A 22624-nucleotide genomic window follows, 5' to 3' on the forward strand; every position below is an offset into this window, starting at 1 on the left:
AATGAAGTAACAAATAACACCTGTTTGTGCGCGACTGTTCTGACTTGGGAAGCTGGGTCCCACTGAAAAAGGCCTTTTCATGAAAATGCATGACACAAAGGCATGAACAATGACTTACTAATTTCTAAATTATTATGAAATGGATAGAATCTGCTAGCCCAAGTGGATTTATCATGAACAGTCGTCCTACAGCGAGCAGAGTCAGCTGTGTATAAACGGTGGTGACCTACTTGGAAAAATGTTTTACGCATGGACAAAAATATCCTGGACATTCATTTAAAAAGTTCTGTCACTTTTAATGTAAAAAACTTTGTCCTCCAAAGTGTCTGATAACATGCCTAAACACAACACATGCATCATTTTAGCAATGGTGAGCATTACATAAAGCAAATACATCATTTAAAATATAAACATTTAAGTGCATCACATGGTCAATATTTGCTCGAAATCACATCAAAGTTCTACTGTTAAACAAAACAGAACACAGGCAAAAAGACTTCATACAAAAACAAAATATACATTTGACAGTCTCAATTAGCCATTAGGAAGAATCAGTTTTCATTAAAACTCTCCCACAATTCCCAACAAGGTTACAGCAACCTGCTGTTAATTGGTTTAAACTGTTCAGCTACCCTACAAGGCAGAGTCTGCCACGTGATAGGCTGTGAATTTGATGTATTATAGGCTTATAAAATAGCTATATGACACATTCATACACCGAGTATCAGTACTGATCAAGCCGTAAAATGGAAAATTACCTACTCTACAGATCCCATTTACCCCATGCAGTCCTAGCACACAGCATCTACCCAACATCAGACCCTGGGTCTCTGGGCTTCCTCCAGATCAAGAAAATAAAGCCTTCCACCAAGGGCTTTTCCTTCCCCGGTGAGGATGCATTTGGTAGGATGCCAAAGGGAATCTGACTCTTGGCATTACTGTACATATTTATTTTAATATTCCGTAGCTTTACAGGCAATATAAAAAATTGCAAACTATTGTCAATTTTGGAAGAGTCAACACAGGAAACACATCCAAAGACAGTGTCTCACCAGTCATAGTTCAAAAAAACAGTTGTTTTCCTGAGAGCAATTCAGAGAGCTAACAATGTACTACCTTGTGAACAATCTTTTACATCAATAAAGTGTGCTGACAGCTTGGTCATCTTGCTGGTCATCGGTCCTTGGTTTTTCTGTTTCAGGTTTTAACAATATTGTGATAGAAACAAATAAGGAGAGGTAAATGTAGCTATAAAAAGCTGGCTGTTGCACTATAGAACCAACGCCACGGTTGGTCACTTCTGACATTAGTTTTAAAGCCATAGCACTGTAACAAACAACACTTGAAGGACAGAATCACACACAGTTTTATATTTAACAGTGAGTTCAAATTAAAGACAAATGTTGACTGAATCTTGACGAAACTGGCATAAACTGAACGACTGCATGCATGTTTATCCGTGGAAATCAAACGGCCTTTACACTAAATTGTGTCATACGGTTTCATTCTTGAGTCTGCAGACTCTTTTTTCCTATTTTTTGTTTAAATCATCTGAATGCCCCTTTCTCACAAGTCAGGGGGTAATTTCCCTCCAACAATAAATACTTCCATTATAAAAACTAAAAGAATTACTGTCATAATGTGACAAAGACATGTAAACACATCCACATACAATCTACATTCAAACAATTTCCATCCACACCAGGCTTATTTTAAAGGACTGCATAATTCTCTTCTGATTCACCCCCGCCTCATCCTCCTATTTTTTTACTGAATTTTATAATGACTTCCATCTTCTAGCGGAAATAATTTTCAACAAAGAACAGCGGCAAAGTCACACAAAGTGTTTCAGACTGGATCTAAAAGATCATACTTTTCTCCTCCAAATGCTGCTGTATGAATATGGTTGAAATTAAACAGATGCATACTACGCAAGTCTACTACGAACCCTGAAACAAAAAAGATGTACACCAAATTAGGACTGCAGTGGCAATAGCCTGCATGGCTAACACTACCCGTTCAGTACCTGATATGAAAATAGCAGGACATGCATCAAAGTGTTTGATAATTAATGGCTGTGAAGAACTCCATTAACACAGTTTTTCCCTGTCATGCAACGTGACAGCAGATGATTTATTTTTCTTGTGCATTTTAACAATGTGAGTTCAAAAGCAGAAAAATGCAAGGTGAACAAAAGAAGTGTATTATATGCTCAGTTGAATTCAAATTACCTTGCAGTCACTTTGATGCAAGAGCAGATGAAGAACCTGTTTGTAAGTGGTTTGTAATGGGTGGCGTGGGGCAACCTTTTCCTTGTTAACTCAGAGAAAAAGAACTGGTGAAAAGTCTTTTTGGATTTCTGTCGACAAAGCTCTTCTAATCCAGTTTTATAAGAAAAATAATCCTTAATCCAAGTACCATCTCAGTCCAGTCATAGACAGGAAAAAAATTACTGCTGTCATGTTTATTAAAGGTGGACGTTTGATAAAAGGACTGATGTGCTTTAAATATAGAAGTGTCATTAGAAAGCAGGTCAGGTTCTGAAGATCATTTGGACAATATGCTGTGGATGTCAGTTATTAGCAGTTCTGCGTGCAAAGTTCAAGCATTCTGCCTTTCAGTGAAGCAATCAGAAGCACTGACAATCAAAGCTTAGAGACCTGAACCCTACTCTCTTCAGTCAACCAGGTCCCAGTTGCCATTAGAAACAATTTATTCAAGCTTGCTAAGAGAGGATGTTTTACACAAAGGGGAGATGCAGGATGTGCATAAATAACACAGTAAATGTGGGCATCTGACTTGTGCATTAACAGCAACACACAAAGCATGCACCTCAACCTATTATATCTCAAGGTGCCTCTTTCAATACTATTTAAAACCTCTGGTTTGTGCTTTCAAGCAAAGATATAAAACAGTAACATATGGAGCAACATAAAATGGACAAAATTCAACCCCCATGCCCCCCGAATCCCCCAGTCTTTCTTAAATTTCAGGTTTGATTTACAGAATCTGACACAAACACCAACAACGTCAAGAAATACAAGAAAATTTCACTCATGGTAGAGAAACAGTCTGTCATAGTCCTACCTATTACACTGAATCATGAGGTATGATCAACATTGTCCAAAACATTAAAATGTCATCGTATCACACTGTTACTGTCAAAAACTATTCCAATTGCTTGTTTATTATCAAGACAACAATGCTGTCACTACACCAACACTTGCTTTTCATGTGAATGTTCATCACCATCCCTCCACAAAAAAAGAAAAGCACAAAAAAATCAGCTTATAGTAATAGAAATACATCAAATTACAAATAATTTTTCAAAGGTGAATATTTGAGTTGTTTATGTGAATTTGTCTGGGCCATTTGCAGAGAAAGATTGCACGTGCCTGTTCAACCATCATTATATTCCTTTGCTGGAACATTTCTCCACAGAACTATTTTAAATTTTTGATGCAAAATATATAGGCCACACTTCATCTTCATTGAAGATACTGTATGATATAGCACTTCATATCCTGAGAATATACACTTTATTCATTTAGTCAACCATCTTCTTAAAAGCAAATTAAAGTGTAGCTGAAAAAATGTACCCGATTTGCATGAGTAATAGTGGCAGAACCCAGCCAACAAATCTCCCAGACCAGGCTATACTGTATACTAAAGTACTGATGCAAAATAACTATACTCAAGCAAGATTACAATACAAACTCAGGGTACATACAGATTACATCCTTAAGAAGCCCCAAGAATATAAAGCATGAAACTGTTTTTTTTAAATACCATAATCTTAAATAGTATAAAAGGTTTGATTGTTAAAGGGTGGGGATGAGAGAGGAGAGCCAAGATACAGACTGACGAGGAGGTTCTTCTGTTTTCATCTGAAGTTGGCCAATGATTCTGCTCTCCGGAACAGTGTGGAGGATTTGATAAACCATTGTGGGGCCTCTACAGATGGGCATCATGACTGGGAGGAGAAATTGCAGGGGGGGGGGGGCAGTCTGTTGCCCTGAGGTTTCAGAGCAGAGACCTACCCAGAGTACATGGTTTGAAGATTGACTGGGGCAATGGTGGAGTGGTTCCATTAACTGCTGTATAGGCAGTTTCATGGAACATGTAGGTAGTACAGTTTTAAGCTTCCGTTTGACATCACATGAAACAACTACACTGTTTTCAAATCTGGGTCATCAGGACCACTTTTGCTTGGAACTGTCCATGAACACAGAGAATACTGAGCTTTCAGTGAATCTCCATCCCTTTAAAAAAAGATTGCAGGCCTAATAATTTCAAGACAAGATCCTTCACTTGAGGTTATGCAGCACAAACACAAGTAATCTAAAAGCAGATTTCCATTTCCTCCTCCATCTGAAATGATGGAATGATTTTAAAAAGGATATGAAGCAAAGTTATTATATTTTCCATGCAGAATAATGATGGTTTCAAAATCGGCAGGGCATACAGGCACACTTTGGTGGTGGAGGACTGACATACTTGAGACTTTTTCTGGGCCTTAAATAGAACAAGTATTAAAAAGAAACACTAACATTGCACATGTTATTCTTTTCCTCAAAAAACACTGAAGTTTTCCAAAAATTAAACAGAATCTAGAATAGGTAGTCAAAGGTAAGAATATCATTTTAAAGGACACATTATTTGTACAATATTTATGTATTGGCCAAATTACTGTACATACAGTGTTACTTTAACTTTAAGTGCTTAACTTCCGGTCTTCTCACATCCTTTTATACATCAATCTATACGGCATGTATGACTGGATTTAACATCCTGCAAACATATGGAAAGTAGTTTACCAATGTTTAGTGTTTACTTTCTAATTGTCCAAAAAGCACACCCTGTAGACTACTGTATAACTCCAGACCAAAGAGACAGATGTCAGAAGGTCAAATTTAGTTCATTTATACAGGATAGAAGTAAGCGGCAGGCTGCTTGCCAAGAAAGTCAAATTTTGCATGATGTGATACTGTTACTAAAGAGCACATATTCTCCTGCGTCATACCTACATTTACCTATTCACTGCATGGTTCATCCCAGGTAAGAAAGGGCATAATGCAACATGAAAGAATATATATGGAAGAATATATACTGCCTACTCCATAGGAGAGAAACAACACAACCTAAGAATATTTACAGTAGGAGACGTGCCTCTTTATGTAACTAACTCTGCCATGTATGACATGTGCAAGTATTAATTAATTACATATTGATTTGTGCGTTCCTTTTGGCCTGTGGACATGATCACATAAATCATTAGTGGCTCCAAATCCACAGAACATTTTAAAGCATAAATAATATTGCACTTCCTAGTTCTCAAATGGCACAATCTCATCGAAATGAGTATTTTCTCAAATGCTTATCAGACATGCCAACTTCAAGAGATCCCCTGTGTAATAGCAATTGAAGCAATGCATTTCAATACATTATTGTATCTAATTAACAGAGTGGCTTGAATAAGGTTTTTGGTTAATCGTACTCTTAATTTAGTCACAGAGAAACTGCATGATTGACAGAAGGAGAGAAAACACTTAAATTAGTAGATAAAGGGTTTGGTCACACTTTTGGGGTACTTCTAAAGTAATTAAAATGTACTCTTGTGGAGTGCAATCATGTGTGTGACTATATACAAACAAGAATGAAAAGTACAACTACAACTACAGCCCTTGTGTTTTGTCAAAATAATACAGATTGAAAGCATACTGCATATTAAAGTTATGAAAAATTAGTTATTGAATTATTTGCCAAAGCAATAGCTTAGAATGAATTAGAGAAGAATGCCAGGAAAGATAAGTTCTGATTGAAGTGGCTGCTTCCAAGCATCTTAATTCCAAATCATGCTTATGTTGTGAGGGGAAAATAGTAAACCAATAGATTCCTCCAATATCAGTGGATGTGAAAAGTCGCAAACAGCTTCGTATTTCCACTACTAGCTTGCATGGTCACATCATTCAGTATGACATAATATGGAAGGTATGGTTGACTTGTTTTCGTCATAAGCATGCATAATATTCGGCTTTTTCTCTTAATTTAGGACTCGAGAGCCATAATTGTTGCTTTTATTGGATTCGATTTGAAGCCACATGAAAGACTGCCTTATCGACCAACCCTAACGGCACAATGTTTTTAGTTCAAAGAAAAAGTAGCCTAAGCAGTCTGTTCAGAGTTACATTTGCGAAATTAATTGGCATTACACTCGCTTGAATTGCGGGGTTGTTTTTAACAGTTCAAAGAATGCTGACTTGTCAAACAAATCGGTCTGGTTTACGGCACAGTCTAGCGGTTAGGAACACCGGTGAGGAAAATTAATCCGCGTTCTGCTGATTTATGGCCGACGGAACCTAATCTAGCTTTCCACATAATATTGGTTGCCGCTTCGTGTGCACGGGGCTGATGAGTCATTGATGAATATCATTCGTAAAACCACAGTCCTCAGGGAATCACAACACGATAAAACGGAATCCAAGACGACTCCAAAGAGGCTACTCAACAATTATTGTTCAGAGCTCACCTCAGCGCAAATTTGCAAACATTTTAGAATCTTAAAAGCATTTAATTCGAAGTCAAATGTTATCCAGTCGGTTGTAGTGAAATTGATGATCTGGCATGGAAAACGCTGCGCAAAAATTCAATTTAAGAAATACGTTCGTAAATCCTTACATTACGGAATGACTAACCAACGACGGAACCCTCTTCTCAATAGTAGCCTACATAACCTACCAGTTGATTTTAATTTTACTTCACTCTTCTTGGCGTGGTATAGGCTAATTTACGTTTGTTTAAGTAGACATGAGCGGCTACATGCATTTTATCCAATCACTACTCATAAAAATGCCACATATTAAGCTAACGGTTGAATGTCCTTATTTTATCTGATTAGCGTATATCGGTGTTCGCATACATGGGAGTAGAGTGCTCCTCTTGTGGCAACTCGCATTAAATGCACGGTAGGCGTACAGATTTCAATGGGCAACATACCAAATTGTGGTTCTATCAACAAATAACAAATACAGTTAAGTAAATACTTGCTCAGGAAAACAGTTAACTTGAAAACGAAAAAAACGTAAGAATGGAAAAAATAAATAAATAGCCGACAGCGCCACTTCGCTGCCGCACTCCGTTTAGGCATAAATTAGTCTAGATGTGCCGAGCAATAAACTGCAGACGCGGCTTAAGGTGGTGACAGCAAAAAAGACCTGATTTATACTGCACCACTCCGTCCGTTTGCCATAGCATCTTTTCCAAAGGCGCTATTCTTTTCGTCTTTAATGTGATTTAAAATATATTTTTTAAAGCATTTCAAACTTGGTAAACTGTGTCCCTTGTATAGAGTTATGCATTATGCGTCTTAATTATCCCCCTCTTTCACACACACACACACACACACACACTTGTACAATAAAAGTTGCCCTAAAAATGACCTCCGCGTCCATCAACCTGCATTTGAGAATATTATGCATGAAAGCCCATCACCTGTAAAAAAAATAATAATAATACTCTCAATAATTTAATACATTAATGTAGGAGAATCATGCACCATTTTTCTTTCGCTCAGTGTGCCTCCCTCCCCCATTTCTAAAGTAACCATTCCATGCATTGGGTCAACAGTGGCTGCGGCGTGCAAGCATCAGATCAGAATACTAATGTACCGCACGGTGACAGCCTGGGTATTTTATCTCAATGGTTTTAATACGACACAGGCAGCATACGTAGAGACGTCCACGAACTGCAGTGAGATGCTATAGGCTACAAGAAGTGAATATTGATGCACCACAAACCGAAAATCCAGGCAAACCATGACAGTCAAAAATACGGCTGATATGAGAATTACATGCAAGTATGCTACATTCACTAGAGCAGAATATCGCCAGGAAAACAATGTCATCGTATCAAGCTGAGCATATGCCAATGAACACCTGCATTACTGATGACTGCATAGTTGATAACTGCCGTTGCCACATCCATTGGGATAATACAATACGCCTTTACAAAGGCGAAGAATCTGAATTCCATTCCAACACAAAACCTTCTCAACAGTGACCAGTGCAAACACAGATCATTATTTAACATTCAAACCCACTTCATACTGGAATGCAGGCAATGTATTCCACTATAAATCCATTTAATAGCACATTTGCCCTAATCAATACCGCTAGTCTACAGAGGAACAGGTATTTTTTTCATCAGTTAATTGTTTGGATTTCAAGAGATCTTCAAATCATTTTTTTTTTTAAACGTCCATTAACTAAACAATAAGCAGACATTTCCGGAGTATCTGACCTATTGACACACATACGCATATGTCTTAAGTATTCCATACATTCAAAATACGCAACAAAAAAGACAACCGTGCCATATCTGACATCATGTTGCCTAACTTCAACGAACATCTCAGGTCATTAAAAACAACCCATGGCTTTTCTAAAAAGCTACCCCAAATGCTGTAGCTACCAACGTTCGTACGGTGATAGTCTGCCTCTTTCACCCGCTCGGAAAACTTGTTAATGCCCTTTCCCGAAAATGTTCAACTCGCGCTTATAAATGAAAGATTATCATTTCAAATCAAGGCAGTCCCAGACTTAACGATTTTCAAACCGTTGTCAATTTCTGGATAAAAGTAAGGCTTTGCTTATGGGAATGGAAGCTGCGGTCATATAATAAGTAAAATGGATTGCATTTACGCCCTAGGTCGATCTATGCGACCATATTTACAGCGAGACACTTCTATTTAGTGATCCACAATGGGACATCACAATTTCACCAAACAAGTCCAATTTCATGTTTGTAACTAGGCATATACAATAACCTCATGAAGTGCATCACATTGGTTAGTTCTTCTCAACACTGAAATGTGTATTTTCATCACCAGCATTTTGACTTTCAGTAAAGAATAAACCAAATACCGTCGACTTACCGTATAGTTTAGCATCACTGCGGATTAAAGATACCCCCACAAACACAAAAAGTAGCCGTTTCAGCCAAATAAATCCAGTTCTATTCTCCATGTTGTTGTTTGACCGTTAAGCGTATGTCCAAAAATCACACCAATCCTTGTTTCAAACAGAAAATGTAATTCTATTCATGAGCGCAGAAAAAGATGTAGCGCGAACCAAAACTACGGGGAAAAAATCAGTAAGTGTGCACAAGACACACAAATGTGCTTGTACTTTCCAAGTTTTACGAGGCAACTTCGATTCAAATACGGTGATTCTCCATCCTTCCGACGTTCCAAGTCTAGAGTAATAGAGTAGCCTACCCCAAATAGACTTTGGAAAGGACATGCGAGGTTCACTTGTTACGGGAGCTGTCCACTGGCACCGTTTGTGCAGGGAGGTGGGATATGTGAATTCATTGATCTAAAGAGGTTGGAGATAAAGACCGGGGTGAAATCCAGTGGAACGGAGTCGAAAACCAATCTATATTTCAGAGGAATCAGCAGCCTGTTCTGGCACTCTGCCAAAATGAGTGGAATGACTGAGTTCGCCTGCCACCCCTGGTCAGAATGTGAATGGTGACTATATGAGTCACACGAAATTTGTGATTCAGAATGACGAAAATGTTTACATTGGAAACGGTGTGCTGGAAGATATTGTGGCGCTTTTTATAATTGTTACCACTTAATTAATATGCAATAACTAAAATTAAGCACGGTTTCCATAGTAATAGGCCTACCTTTTTTCCTTTAAATCATCATGATCACCTTCGAAAATGATGCAATGCATGAAGGATCTCAAATTCCACTCCTGGAGTTCTAGTGGATTGCAGGTTTTTGTTTTTTAGTTATTTTTTGTTATTTCCCTTTAATCCGTAGCCAATTTAGGAAACAAGGTATGTGGACTCTTTTTCCCACGGGGCGCAGGAACTGCCACCGTGGGCTATGCATGGCAAATTGTGGTCACTCACTCACTCACTCACAGACAACCTTTGCGGGACGTTTTGTGGGATGTTTTGTGGGACGCATGTGCAGGTGGTGCCAGCTAATGTGTCTGCGGATGTGAGTTGCGCCGTGGGTCTGGACGGTTACGTGCTTGTTAGTCAGTAATGTGCTTAAATTAAGCACCCAAACACACAAACGACACCAAACCAGCAGATACTGCAGCAATGAGAAACAGAGTTTGAAATGCCTGCAAAAAATGGTAAAACAGCTAAACTTAAAATAGTAGGGTAGCTTCACATTTAAATTGCAAAAAAACAACAAAAAGAAACACTGCAACACAATACATTATGTAGGATGCAATTTTTCCCCTGAACATACCAGGAACAGCACGTTCTGAAGTAATTAAAATACTAATTAAATTAGATTACATTAACAAACGTGTCACCTACTTTCCCGATTAGTTAAAAGTTTTTTTAGACAAAATGTTTTTGAAATTATGACCGTTATTGGCTATGCTGTAACCAAATTGGAGAACATGAATGATTATGTGAGAGCATTAATGAGAACTTATGATTATGTGGTTGCAGCCCCAGAGGGGAGTAAAGGGCACAGTGTGAGTATTCTCTGATGAATGTTTGTTGTTTTTTCTTTATTCACTATTTCAGTTTCAAAATCTTATTGTGGCTTATTTTACTGATCATTTAATGTTTTACCTAAGCGTACCAACGTAAACACATTGTAACAGTGGAGGCATGAATGATGTTACTACTGTATTCATACACATGTTCCCATGTATAATGTATTCCATATTTTATTCCTAAGCCTGTTAAATATTTCATTTTTGATTAAATTAAATCATGACAGGTTGGTGTGATGTAGCTCTGAGGCATTGCCAAGCTGTAATGGTTATTAAATGACCCATACATTTATTTTTGGTGGAGGTTTGGTGGAGGTTGTGCTGTAAAATTCCACCTGAACTGTTCATATCAATTAGCAGTTTCCAGTCTTCCTTGAATAACACAGTGCACAACTGAAAGGCGACACTTTAAACTGCTGTCACATGGTTGCCTCTATGCCAAGACTAGGTTTCTTGAATTTTCAGAGCCCTTAAATTTGTTGAAACCCCAACATGTCGTGTATTTGCACCAGTCCACACCCAGAAGGACTGACTCCACCCTGTTCCTACCTCCACAGAGCGAGCAGGGATGGAAATACCAACTCTGGAGCAAACACCCCTGCTTCGGTCTCAACTTTGTGAGTGTATCCTAATGGTTGCAAATAACAGGATCCAGTCTCTCTTTTCTTATCAAAACATACTTATAAGTTACAACCATTTAAAACTATTGAGTTTTTGAAGTCAATTTGAACTTAAATTACTAGACATGTCTTCAAATAATTACATTTTTGTCTTCAGGCCTCTTAACTCACAGCAATATTTTTGTATTATATTGCAATACAAATTATGAATTTTTTAAAACACAAATTACATCCTAAATTGAATTGTAATTTATGTCATATGTCAGAGCATGTTTTAAGGTTCCAAAAAAAGCAAATACACTTTTAAATAAACGGACTGTGTGTCATTTATGATGCACACAAGTACACACAGGGTGGCAAGAGAATTCAATTACCACACTGAAAACAAATGTTTCTCCACTGTTGCTTCTGGATTGATCAATTAAATTTAAGAACTAAAAATTAAAAACCAAAACATCAATCAAACACATGACAGTCAACACCATCAGGGGACAGGAGGGTTATTAGTACCTGCAAAAATCTGGTTTGTATAGATTTCTTTCAGTTGAACATTTTCTTTCTGACTTGTTCTCTTGAATCATTTCTATCTGTGAAAGAGATCAGCTCAGCTGTTAGATAACTGAATGTTACATATCAATAAAAAATGAAATCAGCGAATTACACATATAATCGCCGGTACATCATCTTATTTAAACAATTGCTGATTTGTTTCGCTCAGCTTGAAAGAAATGACAGGACATAACACCACAGAGAATGGAGAATTACCAAATTGGTCTAAATTGCTTGGTTATCAAACTCCAAATGAGCAGGAATTCAAACACAAAATTACAGACAATGTCAAAGTGGCACCACGTAGCCTGCTACACCATGCAAACATTGATTTATTTTCTGCAGTGAGGAACAACAAATAAAGCAGTTACGAAAAAAATGGTAATGTACACTGACCTCCTTGTCAGGTGATAGTGTTGCTCTGATATGGCTAGAAATATGAATTTATTTCACTATGCAGCTTTCACGCACCATTATGCCTCTGAACGCATTAATGTTTGATTAAATTTAACGTGAAAAAATATTATTCGTCATAAAATGTTTGTCAAAAGTTAATGTACATAATGAGGAAAAGGGTCCGACATGTTCATCTCTTGGAACACTTTGCAAGCTTGACAGTTTATGCAAGCATAATATATAATTTCCTTTGGTTTAATTTGCTTCAGATAAAGCAAAGCTTTGTTCGCTGGGTCAAGTTCCCTAAAAATTTGATTTTAATTTAAGCAGATCCCTTTGTTAAGTAAGTTAACTGAATTGTAGATGTTGACATATAAAATATGAAGTGTCTTTTTAAGCTTTTTATTTTTGCATTTTATTTCAATTAAATTATAAGGTGCACAAATGGCTTTGTGGAAAAGCATGAAAGGGAGTGGTAGCGGTTGACATCAAACAGAACCCCACTGATCAAACATTCCAGGCGGGAATACGCATATTGGGAAAGTCGGATGTAAACACTCTGTCAATCAAACATGCTTGACTTATGTAAATGAATGCAATCTGTCAATTTTTTCAGAAGTTTCCAAACCGCGATTTCGCATGACAAAAAATACTTCTCTGAGAACTAACCAAAATAGCTTTCAGTATCGAATTGAATTTTGTGGTTAACCTTGTCCTGGCCCTATTTTCCTCTGTCAAGTGCAATTTTCACATTAGCCTCAACATAAAATGTGTGGTGGTGGTCTCATGGAGAAAGAAAAAAAAGGTGGGTCAGTGAAGGAAAAATCAATAATACAACCAGTCATATGATTGACACAAGGGCTTGCCACCAAACTATATCTGCAGAAGCACTGAGGCATTCAGTAAGTCTAGTCCCTTACAGTATGTGTTGGATGGGCAAGTTTAAATGGCAACATTATCACCAGGATGCCTGGGGAGCTTTATGTTTGTTATTGCAATTTCACAGTATTCTAGTGTGCTATTTTCAGTGATCTGTACACACGGTTTTCCTGCCACAGAGGTTGACAAAACCAAGCAGGTGCATTGTGCTTTCGACACAGAGTTCGAAGGTCAGACTGGGTACTTGGCTTGGTCACAAGATTTCAGGATATTGCACCTGTGGTATCACAGGTCCATCCAAATTCAAAGGTGAATCAAAGCCCCCCCCCCCCCCCAATGGTGAACATGGGATATTCTCCCAAACTGTAGAGGGCGTCATACTTCTTAATACCCCCTTTTCAAATAGTCAGGTATTTCCGATGACTGGGAAAGCTGCGCTCCATCTGTCAGTTGGCTGTCAACAGCGTCCCCAGTTGAGGCAGAAGCGGTACGGTGAGCAGTGTGCAGAGCTGAGATACAAGCCCTATTGTAACTGAGCGGAGTGGCTTGTGGCCTGGAATTCCAAAAGCAGAGGGGAAAATGGCATTCGACCGAGGGAATAATTTACCAGGAAAAGGGAGCTCTCAACTTTGTTTTTACCTTGTGATATACTTCCAATGTGCTTTCACTCAAAAATAAAATGGTAGGGGCAAAAGCCCCCTTATTATCTATATACAAAGGAAACTATTTAATTCAGCAACAAACGTTCAAGTACGTTATGAAATCCATTTCACTGTACCATTTTCCAATAAGTTATAAGATATTTTAACTGCAGTTGAACCATAATGCATAAACAGAATATTTTTGAACAGCAAATATTGCTTTCTAATTAGGTTTGAGTTTGTACCTCAGTGAGAATGTCATTTGTAGACAGGTGGTCATCAGACATAACATTATCTACACTAGGGGTCTGTGAACTGTATGCTAAAAGCACAGAACGAATTGTTCATTTAGCAGAAATAAACTGCAGAAATGACATCACAACCACACACTCAGCACACATGCACACACGCAATACACAACAAAATGTCCTTTCATGACATTCATGCCATCAGCATTTACAATTTTCACACCTTAAAACCACTTAACTGGTCACATGGTGTGAATGACACATCCAGGTATGTGACCACTCAACTGTCAAATGTTTGAACATGTCATTTATCATATTTAGGAGCTACTGTACTCAGGCATGTTTCAAGATTTTAAGACTGAATTTCAAATAATAACAGCTGCTGGTCCTTTTATTCAGTCCAAATAGTGACTTTTACAAGTCACACTAATAAATTGTAATCACTGCCTGAGTCAAATTACAGCCCACTGTCCTGGTTAAGTAGAGTTAAATATGACTTAATCAGATGTTTTGATGATGCTTACATGCTAATCTTTTCATAAATACAATGACCGACCGCAGCTCTGATAGAAGCCTCTTGACCCTTTAGATAACCATCTAAGGGCCTAATTGTAAATAATATAATTTACCGGTGGTTCCCTGTGTGACACAGAACATTCAGTGGATGTTTACCCTATGCTTAGGATGACTGTTCTAATGTTCAAATAGACAAGCTATTTTGTGTTGTGAAATAACTCTAATGATTAATGACTGAGCAAAGGATAACTTGTATCTTGGCATTTTAATTCTATTTAGTATACATGACACTCTATTGACATCCAGACTTAACCACCGATTTAATAGGACTACAATTAAATTTTTCATTAACACAGAGTAACAAATCTCAGCAGGTGCTTTCGGTGCCTGCTGTAATAATAGCCTGGTGTCAGTGTCAGAGTACAACTTTGCATTTATTCTTTCCTCCTCTGATAATAATATTCACTATTTATCAGCAGTTAATTGAGTTCATATAATTCAATCATGTCTAATATATTTCCAAATTGCAATGAACACCAGAGAGAAGGGGCAAAGCTTTAGATTTCAAACTGCTGATACTGAAAAAAAAATGGAGACCAATTTCCTGTGATTTTGGGCCCCAAGAATAAAGCTCACATTGGGCCCCACCACCCCAGACCACCCTTCCCTCAACAAATACAGCACAATTTTCTGAGGGCTCCTAGGAATTGCCCTAACCCCCCACCCCAAATCCGTAGCCTCAGCATGTTGCTACTGCATTACAGAAAGTTTTGCACACAATTTGAAACTGGCAGAGGATTATTAATGCCAATTAAATTAGAATTACATGCTGCACTAACTTCATCATGATTCTAGGACATCAACATACAAAGTATCTGAAAAACTAACTGGTATTATTCAATGTTTGAAAACTTCCATCCACCAGTTTTAAAATTCCCCAGAAATGCTGTCAGGCACAAGGTGTCACCGCACACTTATATGTGTGGTAGAAATGCTAAGCTAATTCTAATCAGCTGACTCAGCTTTATTATTTGATACAAATCATGCTACCCTGCCACATGATGCTCATCTTTCAATCGTCAAACAAATAACTTTATATTATCTTATATTGTTCTCTTTGAGGTCCACTCATTTCATCAGCAACCTGTGACCTGAATATATTAATCATGAAGAAATATTCAATGGTTGTTTTTATTTTCAGTATTTGTCATAGATACAGAGTTAAACAACAATTAACTGAATCTATTAAATAATAACACCATATTGCAGTATTTTGATTATAAAATAAATTGCACAATTTGTTGAAGGCAAATAACTTTGACCCTTCAATTTACAGTCTTTCTCAATTGTCCAGTTATGCTGCTATAAACTGACAGTATAAAGTCAGTTTACAGTAGCATAATAACAACCATAAAGTATCACAAGTAGGCCTATCCATTGTATTGTTATAAAGTGCTATTATTTGCAACATAAATGCAAAGTGCATCCTGAATAAATTCAACAGAACTCTATGAAATTTTATGGACAGTAATTTAAACATTTAGATCTAGTTTCAAGTGCCAAAACCCTGCTTTTTTCACCCTTGCTTTCCCATGTGAGTTATGTTTCACATTCAGCACATCAAATTTCGGTTCTTCAGAAGGTAAACAAGAGAGAATGGTACACCACCTGGGGGGAAGACATTAGCCTGCCGATTTAATCGGGAGTGCGTGATACACAACCCATCATTTCCTTTTTTGCCCGTGTGAAGATGGATCACGTCACAACCAGACCACCATGAAAAGTGGCCTGGTGCCAGGTCAGATAAGAACAAGTTCAAATCGGGAATATTGCACAACCATTTGCACACCTGTACATTTGAAGTACAGCACTAGCTCTGAACAAGGTGTTTTTTTTCTGTGAACAACATAGAGACAGAGACACATTGCTTAATAAAAACTAAATCATTCCATTGGATGGGTAATTGCAAGGTTGGATTGTTGTAGAGATTTGATTCCTTTCTTCTTGATGTGATGTATTCAAACAGGCAGAGTGCAAAGCATTTTCTTTGATGCAAACCAAAATTATAATGGCGTCTGAAAAAAAGGAATTGGCAGTGACAAAGAATTCATCTATTTGAAATGTTAATATTAAAAAAGAAATGAATCAGAATGCCATTTAGGCCATTGTTCACCACAACTTTTCCTTAGTCTTCTTATTAGGCCATGAGAACAATGGATGTTGGAGGAAACCCATCTCGCAATGTAATGTAACAGAATGAATGCATTTGAAACGTGCCAGCTACTAACACCCCATTTGTAACCAATAAAGTTTTCCTACGCTAAAACGTCAATGTCGTGGTATTTATTTGTTTGCAACTTCTTGTCTGTTGAAGATCAACTTTTGCTGGAGACAGATGTCTATTGTGGTTCTTAAAACCATTACTCATTCTATTCTAGACTACTGGTTTTGAAACTAGTACCGGTATACAGGTTTTCCAATTCCAAGACATTTTCATTCAGATGATCAATTTGATAAAAAAGACAAGCAGTACAAAATGCATTTTTTGAAATGTGCTGATCTGTACATACATGGAAAAAATTGCTGTGGGAAATTGACTAATCACTGGCCTGGCACCAAAATGACGCAATCTCCAGCCATTACATGGAGACCAGCTTTTATTTTCATGTTTATGTCTTTGTCTATTAAAAGAGACCGGCTCTGAGCGCCTAATGGAAGTTTTACAGGACATAGGTTAAGCATGTGGGGAAAAAATGTAAATGAGCCGTTAGATTTGACAGATTTCCCACTTCATTGGATGGCAGTGGCTTCCTCTGGCTGGAAAGGGGCCTACAGTCTGCCTGCTGTGGACTGCAGAGTGAAGGAAACTAGCAGCTGGCTGATTGGAGGCAATCTCCAGGATTTGTGTGCCAGTAGACCCCCCACCCCCACCCCCCAAATTTGTGGGCTAGTATACCACCCACCCTCACATGTACAGAGGACATTTCAGCAATGAATGAGGTGTATGATTGGCCATACCAAATGAGAAAATTTGGGATAAAGCATAGTTGTTTTTGTACAGAAACCTTGCCCAGTACATAAACTAAAATATCTTTCAAACATATGGCAAAAATGTAAACATGTAAAGGGTCCTTTTACGCTGTGAATTTGCTGCTCTGAAGACTGAAATGAAATGATGCTGTAATTGAGTTTTATCTGACAACAAATTATTTTTTATCAAATAGTATTCATTAGTGATTATCAGTGATCATCAGTGAAACTGCTTTATTGCCTTTAACATGGCTCAAAAGGCATTCAGATGAGTATGTGTTCTGATGGTACATTACAAAAAATCAGTTTTGACAATTAAGAAATTTGAAGAACCATAAGAAGTTCTTTCACAAGAACCTTCAACGGCTGGGTAGTTCTTTTGAGAATCAGACCATAGCCTCAAAAACATATCAGTCCAAACATTCTTCAAATTTAACTAAGCTTCTGGGTGAAACATATTTTTGCAGGGTCACACAAGTCACAAATGATGCAAATATTGTAATCATTTGAACTGGATCAGTTCCAAATGAATAAACAGTTCTTTCAAAAATCAGCACTCGGTTTCCTGCAAAAGAGCCGATCTGAACCAAGTACGCCGCGTAAAAGCCGATAACTTCACAAGTTGTATTCTCTGCATTAAATGGGATGGAAAACAGAGCAAATTTAACACTGCACCTTCAGTTAAAGGACTGGGAAAGGTCAGGCTGGCTCCAGCTGAGACAAGAAAAGGCTGGAAGAACGGCCCATTTGATAATCACCTCCAAGTGGGAATTAGCACTGATATTAACCAAAAGAAAACAGGGGGAGGGGTAACATACAGGGGACAAAGAGGGCTTCAGTATTGAAATGAGTTAGTCCACACAAAGTCTCTCAGTCATCTCTCTGTCGGCCTTTATTCCCGTGCTGTCGAACCTGATTTAGAGACAGGCTTGTCGCCTTTGTGAACACCTGTGTCTCGTGGCTGGGAATAATTACTTCAGCCATGCCATTTTAGTCTTGTAATGGTAGCAATTTGCCACGCCTCCCTTTCCTCGGACAGCTGGTGCCTTTAAAAACCAAGGGAGGCTTAGGCCTCAGACCCCCAAACAGAGTCCTCAGGGCCCCTCAGGTAGCCATGGAGACACTCCAAGACTCCAAATGATCACCTCTAATCAGCACCGCGAAGTCTATTCTCTTTCAGTCTTTCCCCTGTTGCAATTACCTAAACAGGAAGAACTGAAACGTCCAGCTATTAAATATACAGAGCTGTCAGATGCCCAGGAACAGCATATACATTACCATAACATTATATGCTTTAATACATCAAGAGAGAGATTGCATCATGCACACTTCCATTTTCAATTTGCCCTTGGAACCTTCCTTCACCCTGATTATGAGGCTTAGAAATAATTGGTCATGCTTTCTAATTTATACATATAAACCAATATGTGATTAGCTCGCATTTTGCAAGTCAGACTCAAATACTGTATAATATAATTCTATTAGTCTTGCTTATGGTGACAGTTTATTACAAATAACTGGAGCAGTGTGATTTTAAAGCAGCTAATGACAGTCTAATAAGCCATAAATGGAAACGAACAAAAGTACGTGAAAGTGCGAGCAAGTATGAACTTTTATGAGCCATCAGATGCAAAAAAAAAAACTGCTGTTATTTTTACATCGTTATAGTCAAAGATGCCTTCATCCATCTGTGCAAAACACTTTTGCTACAGGGATTGGCCACCTGTAAGTAATATTATGTGGTGCCACTGGGGAAACACACTAAACCAAAAAGTACACACTCTCAGAAATAAAAATAAAGAGGTACATTTTTGTTCTTCAAGGAACAAATTTCCCAAATGTATCCTGAGGGGTACAATAATGTTCTTTGGGTACTAATAAGTACCTTTTACAAGCAAAAAAGCTACAAAGGAATTATTAACCCCATGGCTAGATGTACAGTTGTGTGTTCCTATAAGTTACTGTACTGCCCCAATGACAAGTTTACCTTTTTAGGCACTTTGTCGTACCTTTTTTCATACAGTGCGTGTACTGAAGAAAGTCCAGCCTTTGCAACAGAGCAGTTTTGAGAGGGACAAGGGGCTCACCTTACTCATAATCTCCAGAGAGAAGCCCATAAAAAAACAAAGAGCGGTAAGTAAGCCTTTTGCCACACCCGTTATTTCACTTCACATCATTATCCTGTCATTATTTTTTGCTAATCAGAGTCAATATATCACCTTTTGGTGAACTGCTGCATTGCGTAATCCCATTATTACTGAATTTATGAAAGCTTTTATTTGTGTAATAATTAACTGGTAAATACACTACGCCAGTGACGTGTCCCAATCACCACCATAACCACTAAGACTGGTTGGTAATGAGAACAAAGATAATGGCAACCATCAAGAATTATTGTTTTTGTGATCATTCTGCTATTTTGATGTGTTAGAATATTTGAATATTCACACAAAATGCACTACCTTTTTAGATACAGATGCTTGGTAAAACCCTCCCTCACTTTGGATGCAAGTGGTTACATTTCATATCTAGCTCAACTTTAAAACTACAACAAAACTATAGCTGTTCTGAAACTGCTGCCTCACTATTAAAAAGCTATCTTTGGTGTATGTGGGGAGAATATTTGTCAAAGAAAAAACAACTTGCTAGAAGTTAAATTTCTCTGTATAATTATTTTTTTTTTTTTAAATAATCATGATTTCATCTGAGGATCTAACGGACCTACTACTTTGGCTTATTAAGAATATTATTAAGGCCATTTGTGAGCTTTTTGACTCATCGGGCTAGTTGATCCACCAACTAAAAGGAGCAACTTTTATTCCAAGAGTTAATTTAGGAAAATGCTAACTTGACTTCACACAACCAGATGAACATTTCAATAATCAGTACTTAGCTACTTGACATGAATGTGAATGCCATTGTTGATCTATTTCAGCTAGCTTGTAACTTGTAAGCCGTAGCCTGATTTAAAGCAATGGCACCTATCTTGTTTAATGTTATCCCCTTTCAGTAGTCAATGGTGCATCAAGTGGACAATCCAACCAATTTGTGATGAAACTGTCCCTATATAGTCAGATAGCAGTAGATAAGGAAAACAGCAACATTATTAACAATGTAATTTAAACGTAATGTCTTTGAAAGCCAGATAAACAATTGCTTTTCTAACCTGAATTTCAGATATGATATTAATCACAGGTTGTGATAAGCACTGTAACCATTATATGATTCCAATGGAAAGTTGGAGGCAAAATCTTGACAAATAGTAACAGTAACTTGGCAACAGTAACTAAAGACAGCAGGACTGGGTGGGTCCTGACAAAGGGTCAGTTATTATCTTACCATGTCGTTACTGTGCTAATAATGAGACACTTTCTGTAATGTTATTCATTATTGAAAACCAAGATGAAGTAAATGCACATAGCATGCATATTATTTTAATAACATAATTGAATGTAAAAAGGTTCACTTGAACTGCAATGTTTGTTTTCTGGGAGTTGAACATTCTAATATCCATTTCTAATACCACTAAACTACTCAATTATAACTTTATGCTGTCATGCATATCTCTCCTTGAAACAAAAATCATTATGATCCTGTGTGGTGAACGTGCCTCTCAACTAATACATAAAATGGGAAAGAGTTTTCCTAAGGCCAAGAAGGGTATGAGGTTCCCCTGTGAAATATTACTAATTAAAACTTCATCATAAAAACTTCATGATGTGTTTATTGGCTGTTTTAATATCCTCATAATAAAGTAGCAGCAGTCCTGTTGCTACAGCTATGTGTCCTTTTCAATGCCATTAGAGTAGTTTACATCTGTACTCAGAACTGTCTGTACGGCAAAGAGCAGTGTGCATACAGATTTTTATATTCAGATAAATCTGCACACATCTGCAACAAGAATCTTGAGCAGTATCTGTATTACCAATACATTGCTCATATCCTAAAAATATATGCATTCATTTTTACATACTTATGTAAGCCATAATTTCATTTTTTTATTTTTTATTTATTGAGATCCACTGAAGCATTATGTAACATTCAATTTATTTTGGGCTTAAGATCTTTTATTCATTGCAAACCCCTCCCTTTTCACAGAACACTGTTATTCCCTGTTCAAGTACATATAAGGCAATGAAACAACAGTCTTCTATGAAGTAAATTGCTTCTGTATGCACAACAAACCGATATCTGAGATCTTTTGCAAATGAGCAGCGGTGTTAAATGCTGTGCAAGGTAAATTAACTGTTTGCCCTGATTCTGTATCTGTGTTGCCGTGGCGATGTGGCACCAGTTGCAGGCTTAATGCATAACACCATGTTAATTGAACAGTCAGTAAAAACATTGAACTCTTTGTCAAGCCTGACCAAACAATCACATCTCTGTTATAAGCTTGTGATTGAATTCTCTCCCTCATAAATCCTCAGACTGGTATATCAAGCTGCAAATGGCATTGGCCCTTCCAATCCTCAGACAATTACACCACACCAACCAGACCTCTCTGTTCAGCGCCTCCCGCCAGCTGGCTGTCCCGCCTCCCTGAGCACATGGCAACTTCTCCTCCCGGCCCTGGCTCTCCTCTGCCGCAGCCTCCCGATGGCAGAGATGACTTTCCCCAATCAGCACTGGCTGTCTTCTACAAACATCTAAAAACTCACCTGTTCAGACTACACCTCAAAGTTTCAGTTAAGTTTCACAAATAAAAAATAATAATAAAGCAAACCCTTCTCTCATTATCTGAAAGGTCTTGAGGCATGCACCTTGATGGATGACAGATGCCCTCATTTGCATTTAAAAGCAGAAACTTAGTTGGACCATCATTGGCCATAGACTTCCATTCATTTTGCAATGAGGCCTGGCAGAGCCTTCTGATGGATGAATAGAATCTGCAGAAAGACGCTGTGGAGGGCTGTCATTGTCACGACAACAGGCATTGCAAAAGGTAAGAAAATGAATGCATAACATTCTTTTTTTTGTGAACTGCCAATTTATTCAGTGAGCCAGAGCAACTGAAAGGAAAAATAAAACAGTAGAACACAAGGCAATCGGTACATTTGCTTGGATAGGTAGCCCTGATCCAAGCATTTTTTTCCTCTTATATTCTTTCTATTGGTTACATTCAGTATGCTCAAAAAGCTTCGTTTTTTTCTTTCTTTCCAGAGTGATTGTATCTTTAAGGCCTGTGAAAAGCGAAGGAGATAACGAGTGGCATA

General features: G+C 37.8%; 1 protein-coding gene across 2 annotated transcripts in view; it reads right to left on the bottom strand.

The window, feature by feature from the left end:
- Positions 1 to 22624, bottom strand: part of dcc (DCC netrin 1 receptor) — a 368326-nt gene that overhangs the window by 226692 nt on the left and 119010 nt on the right. The window contains exon 1 of one of the 2 annotated variants that reach the window (XM_064307454.1): positions 8933 to 9342. The exons of the other annotated variant lie outside the window; for it this stretch is intronic. Within the exon in view, the coding sequence (XP_064163524.1) occupies positions 8933 to 9023 (91 nt within the window). The 5' untranslated portion in view covers positions 9024 to 9342. Of the gene's footprint in view, positions 1 to 8932; positions 9343 to 22624 lie in introns of those variants that run through there. 2 annotated transcript variants of the gene reach the window in all.

This window comes from Anguilla rostrata, chromosome 14 (genome assembly GCF_018555375.3).
Source record: "Anguilla rostrata isolate EN2019 chromosome 14, ASM1855537v3, whole genome shotgun sequence".
NCBI classification, from domain to species: domain Eukaryota; kingdom Metazoa; phylum Chordata; class Actinopteri; order Anguilliformes; family Anguillidae; genus Anguilla; species Anguilla rostrata.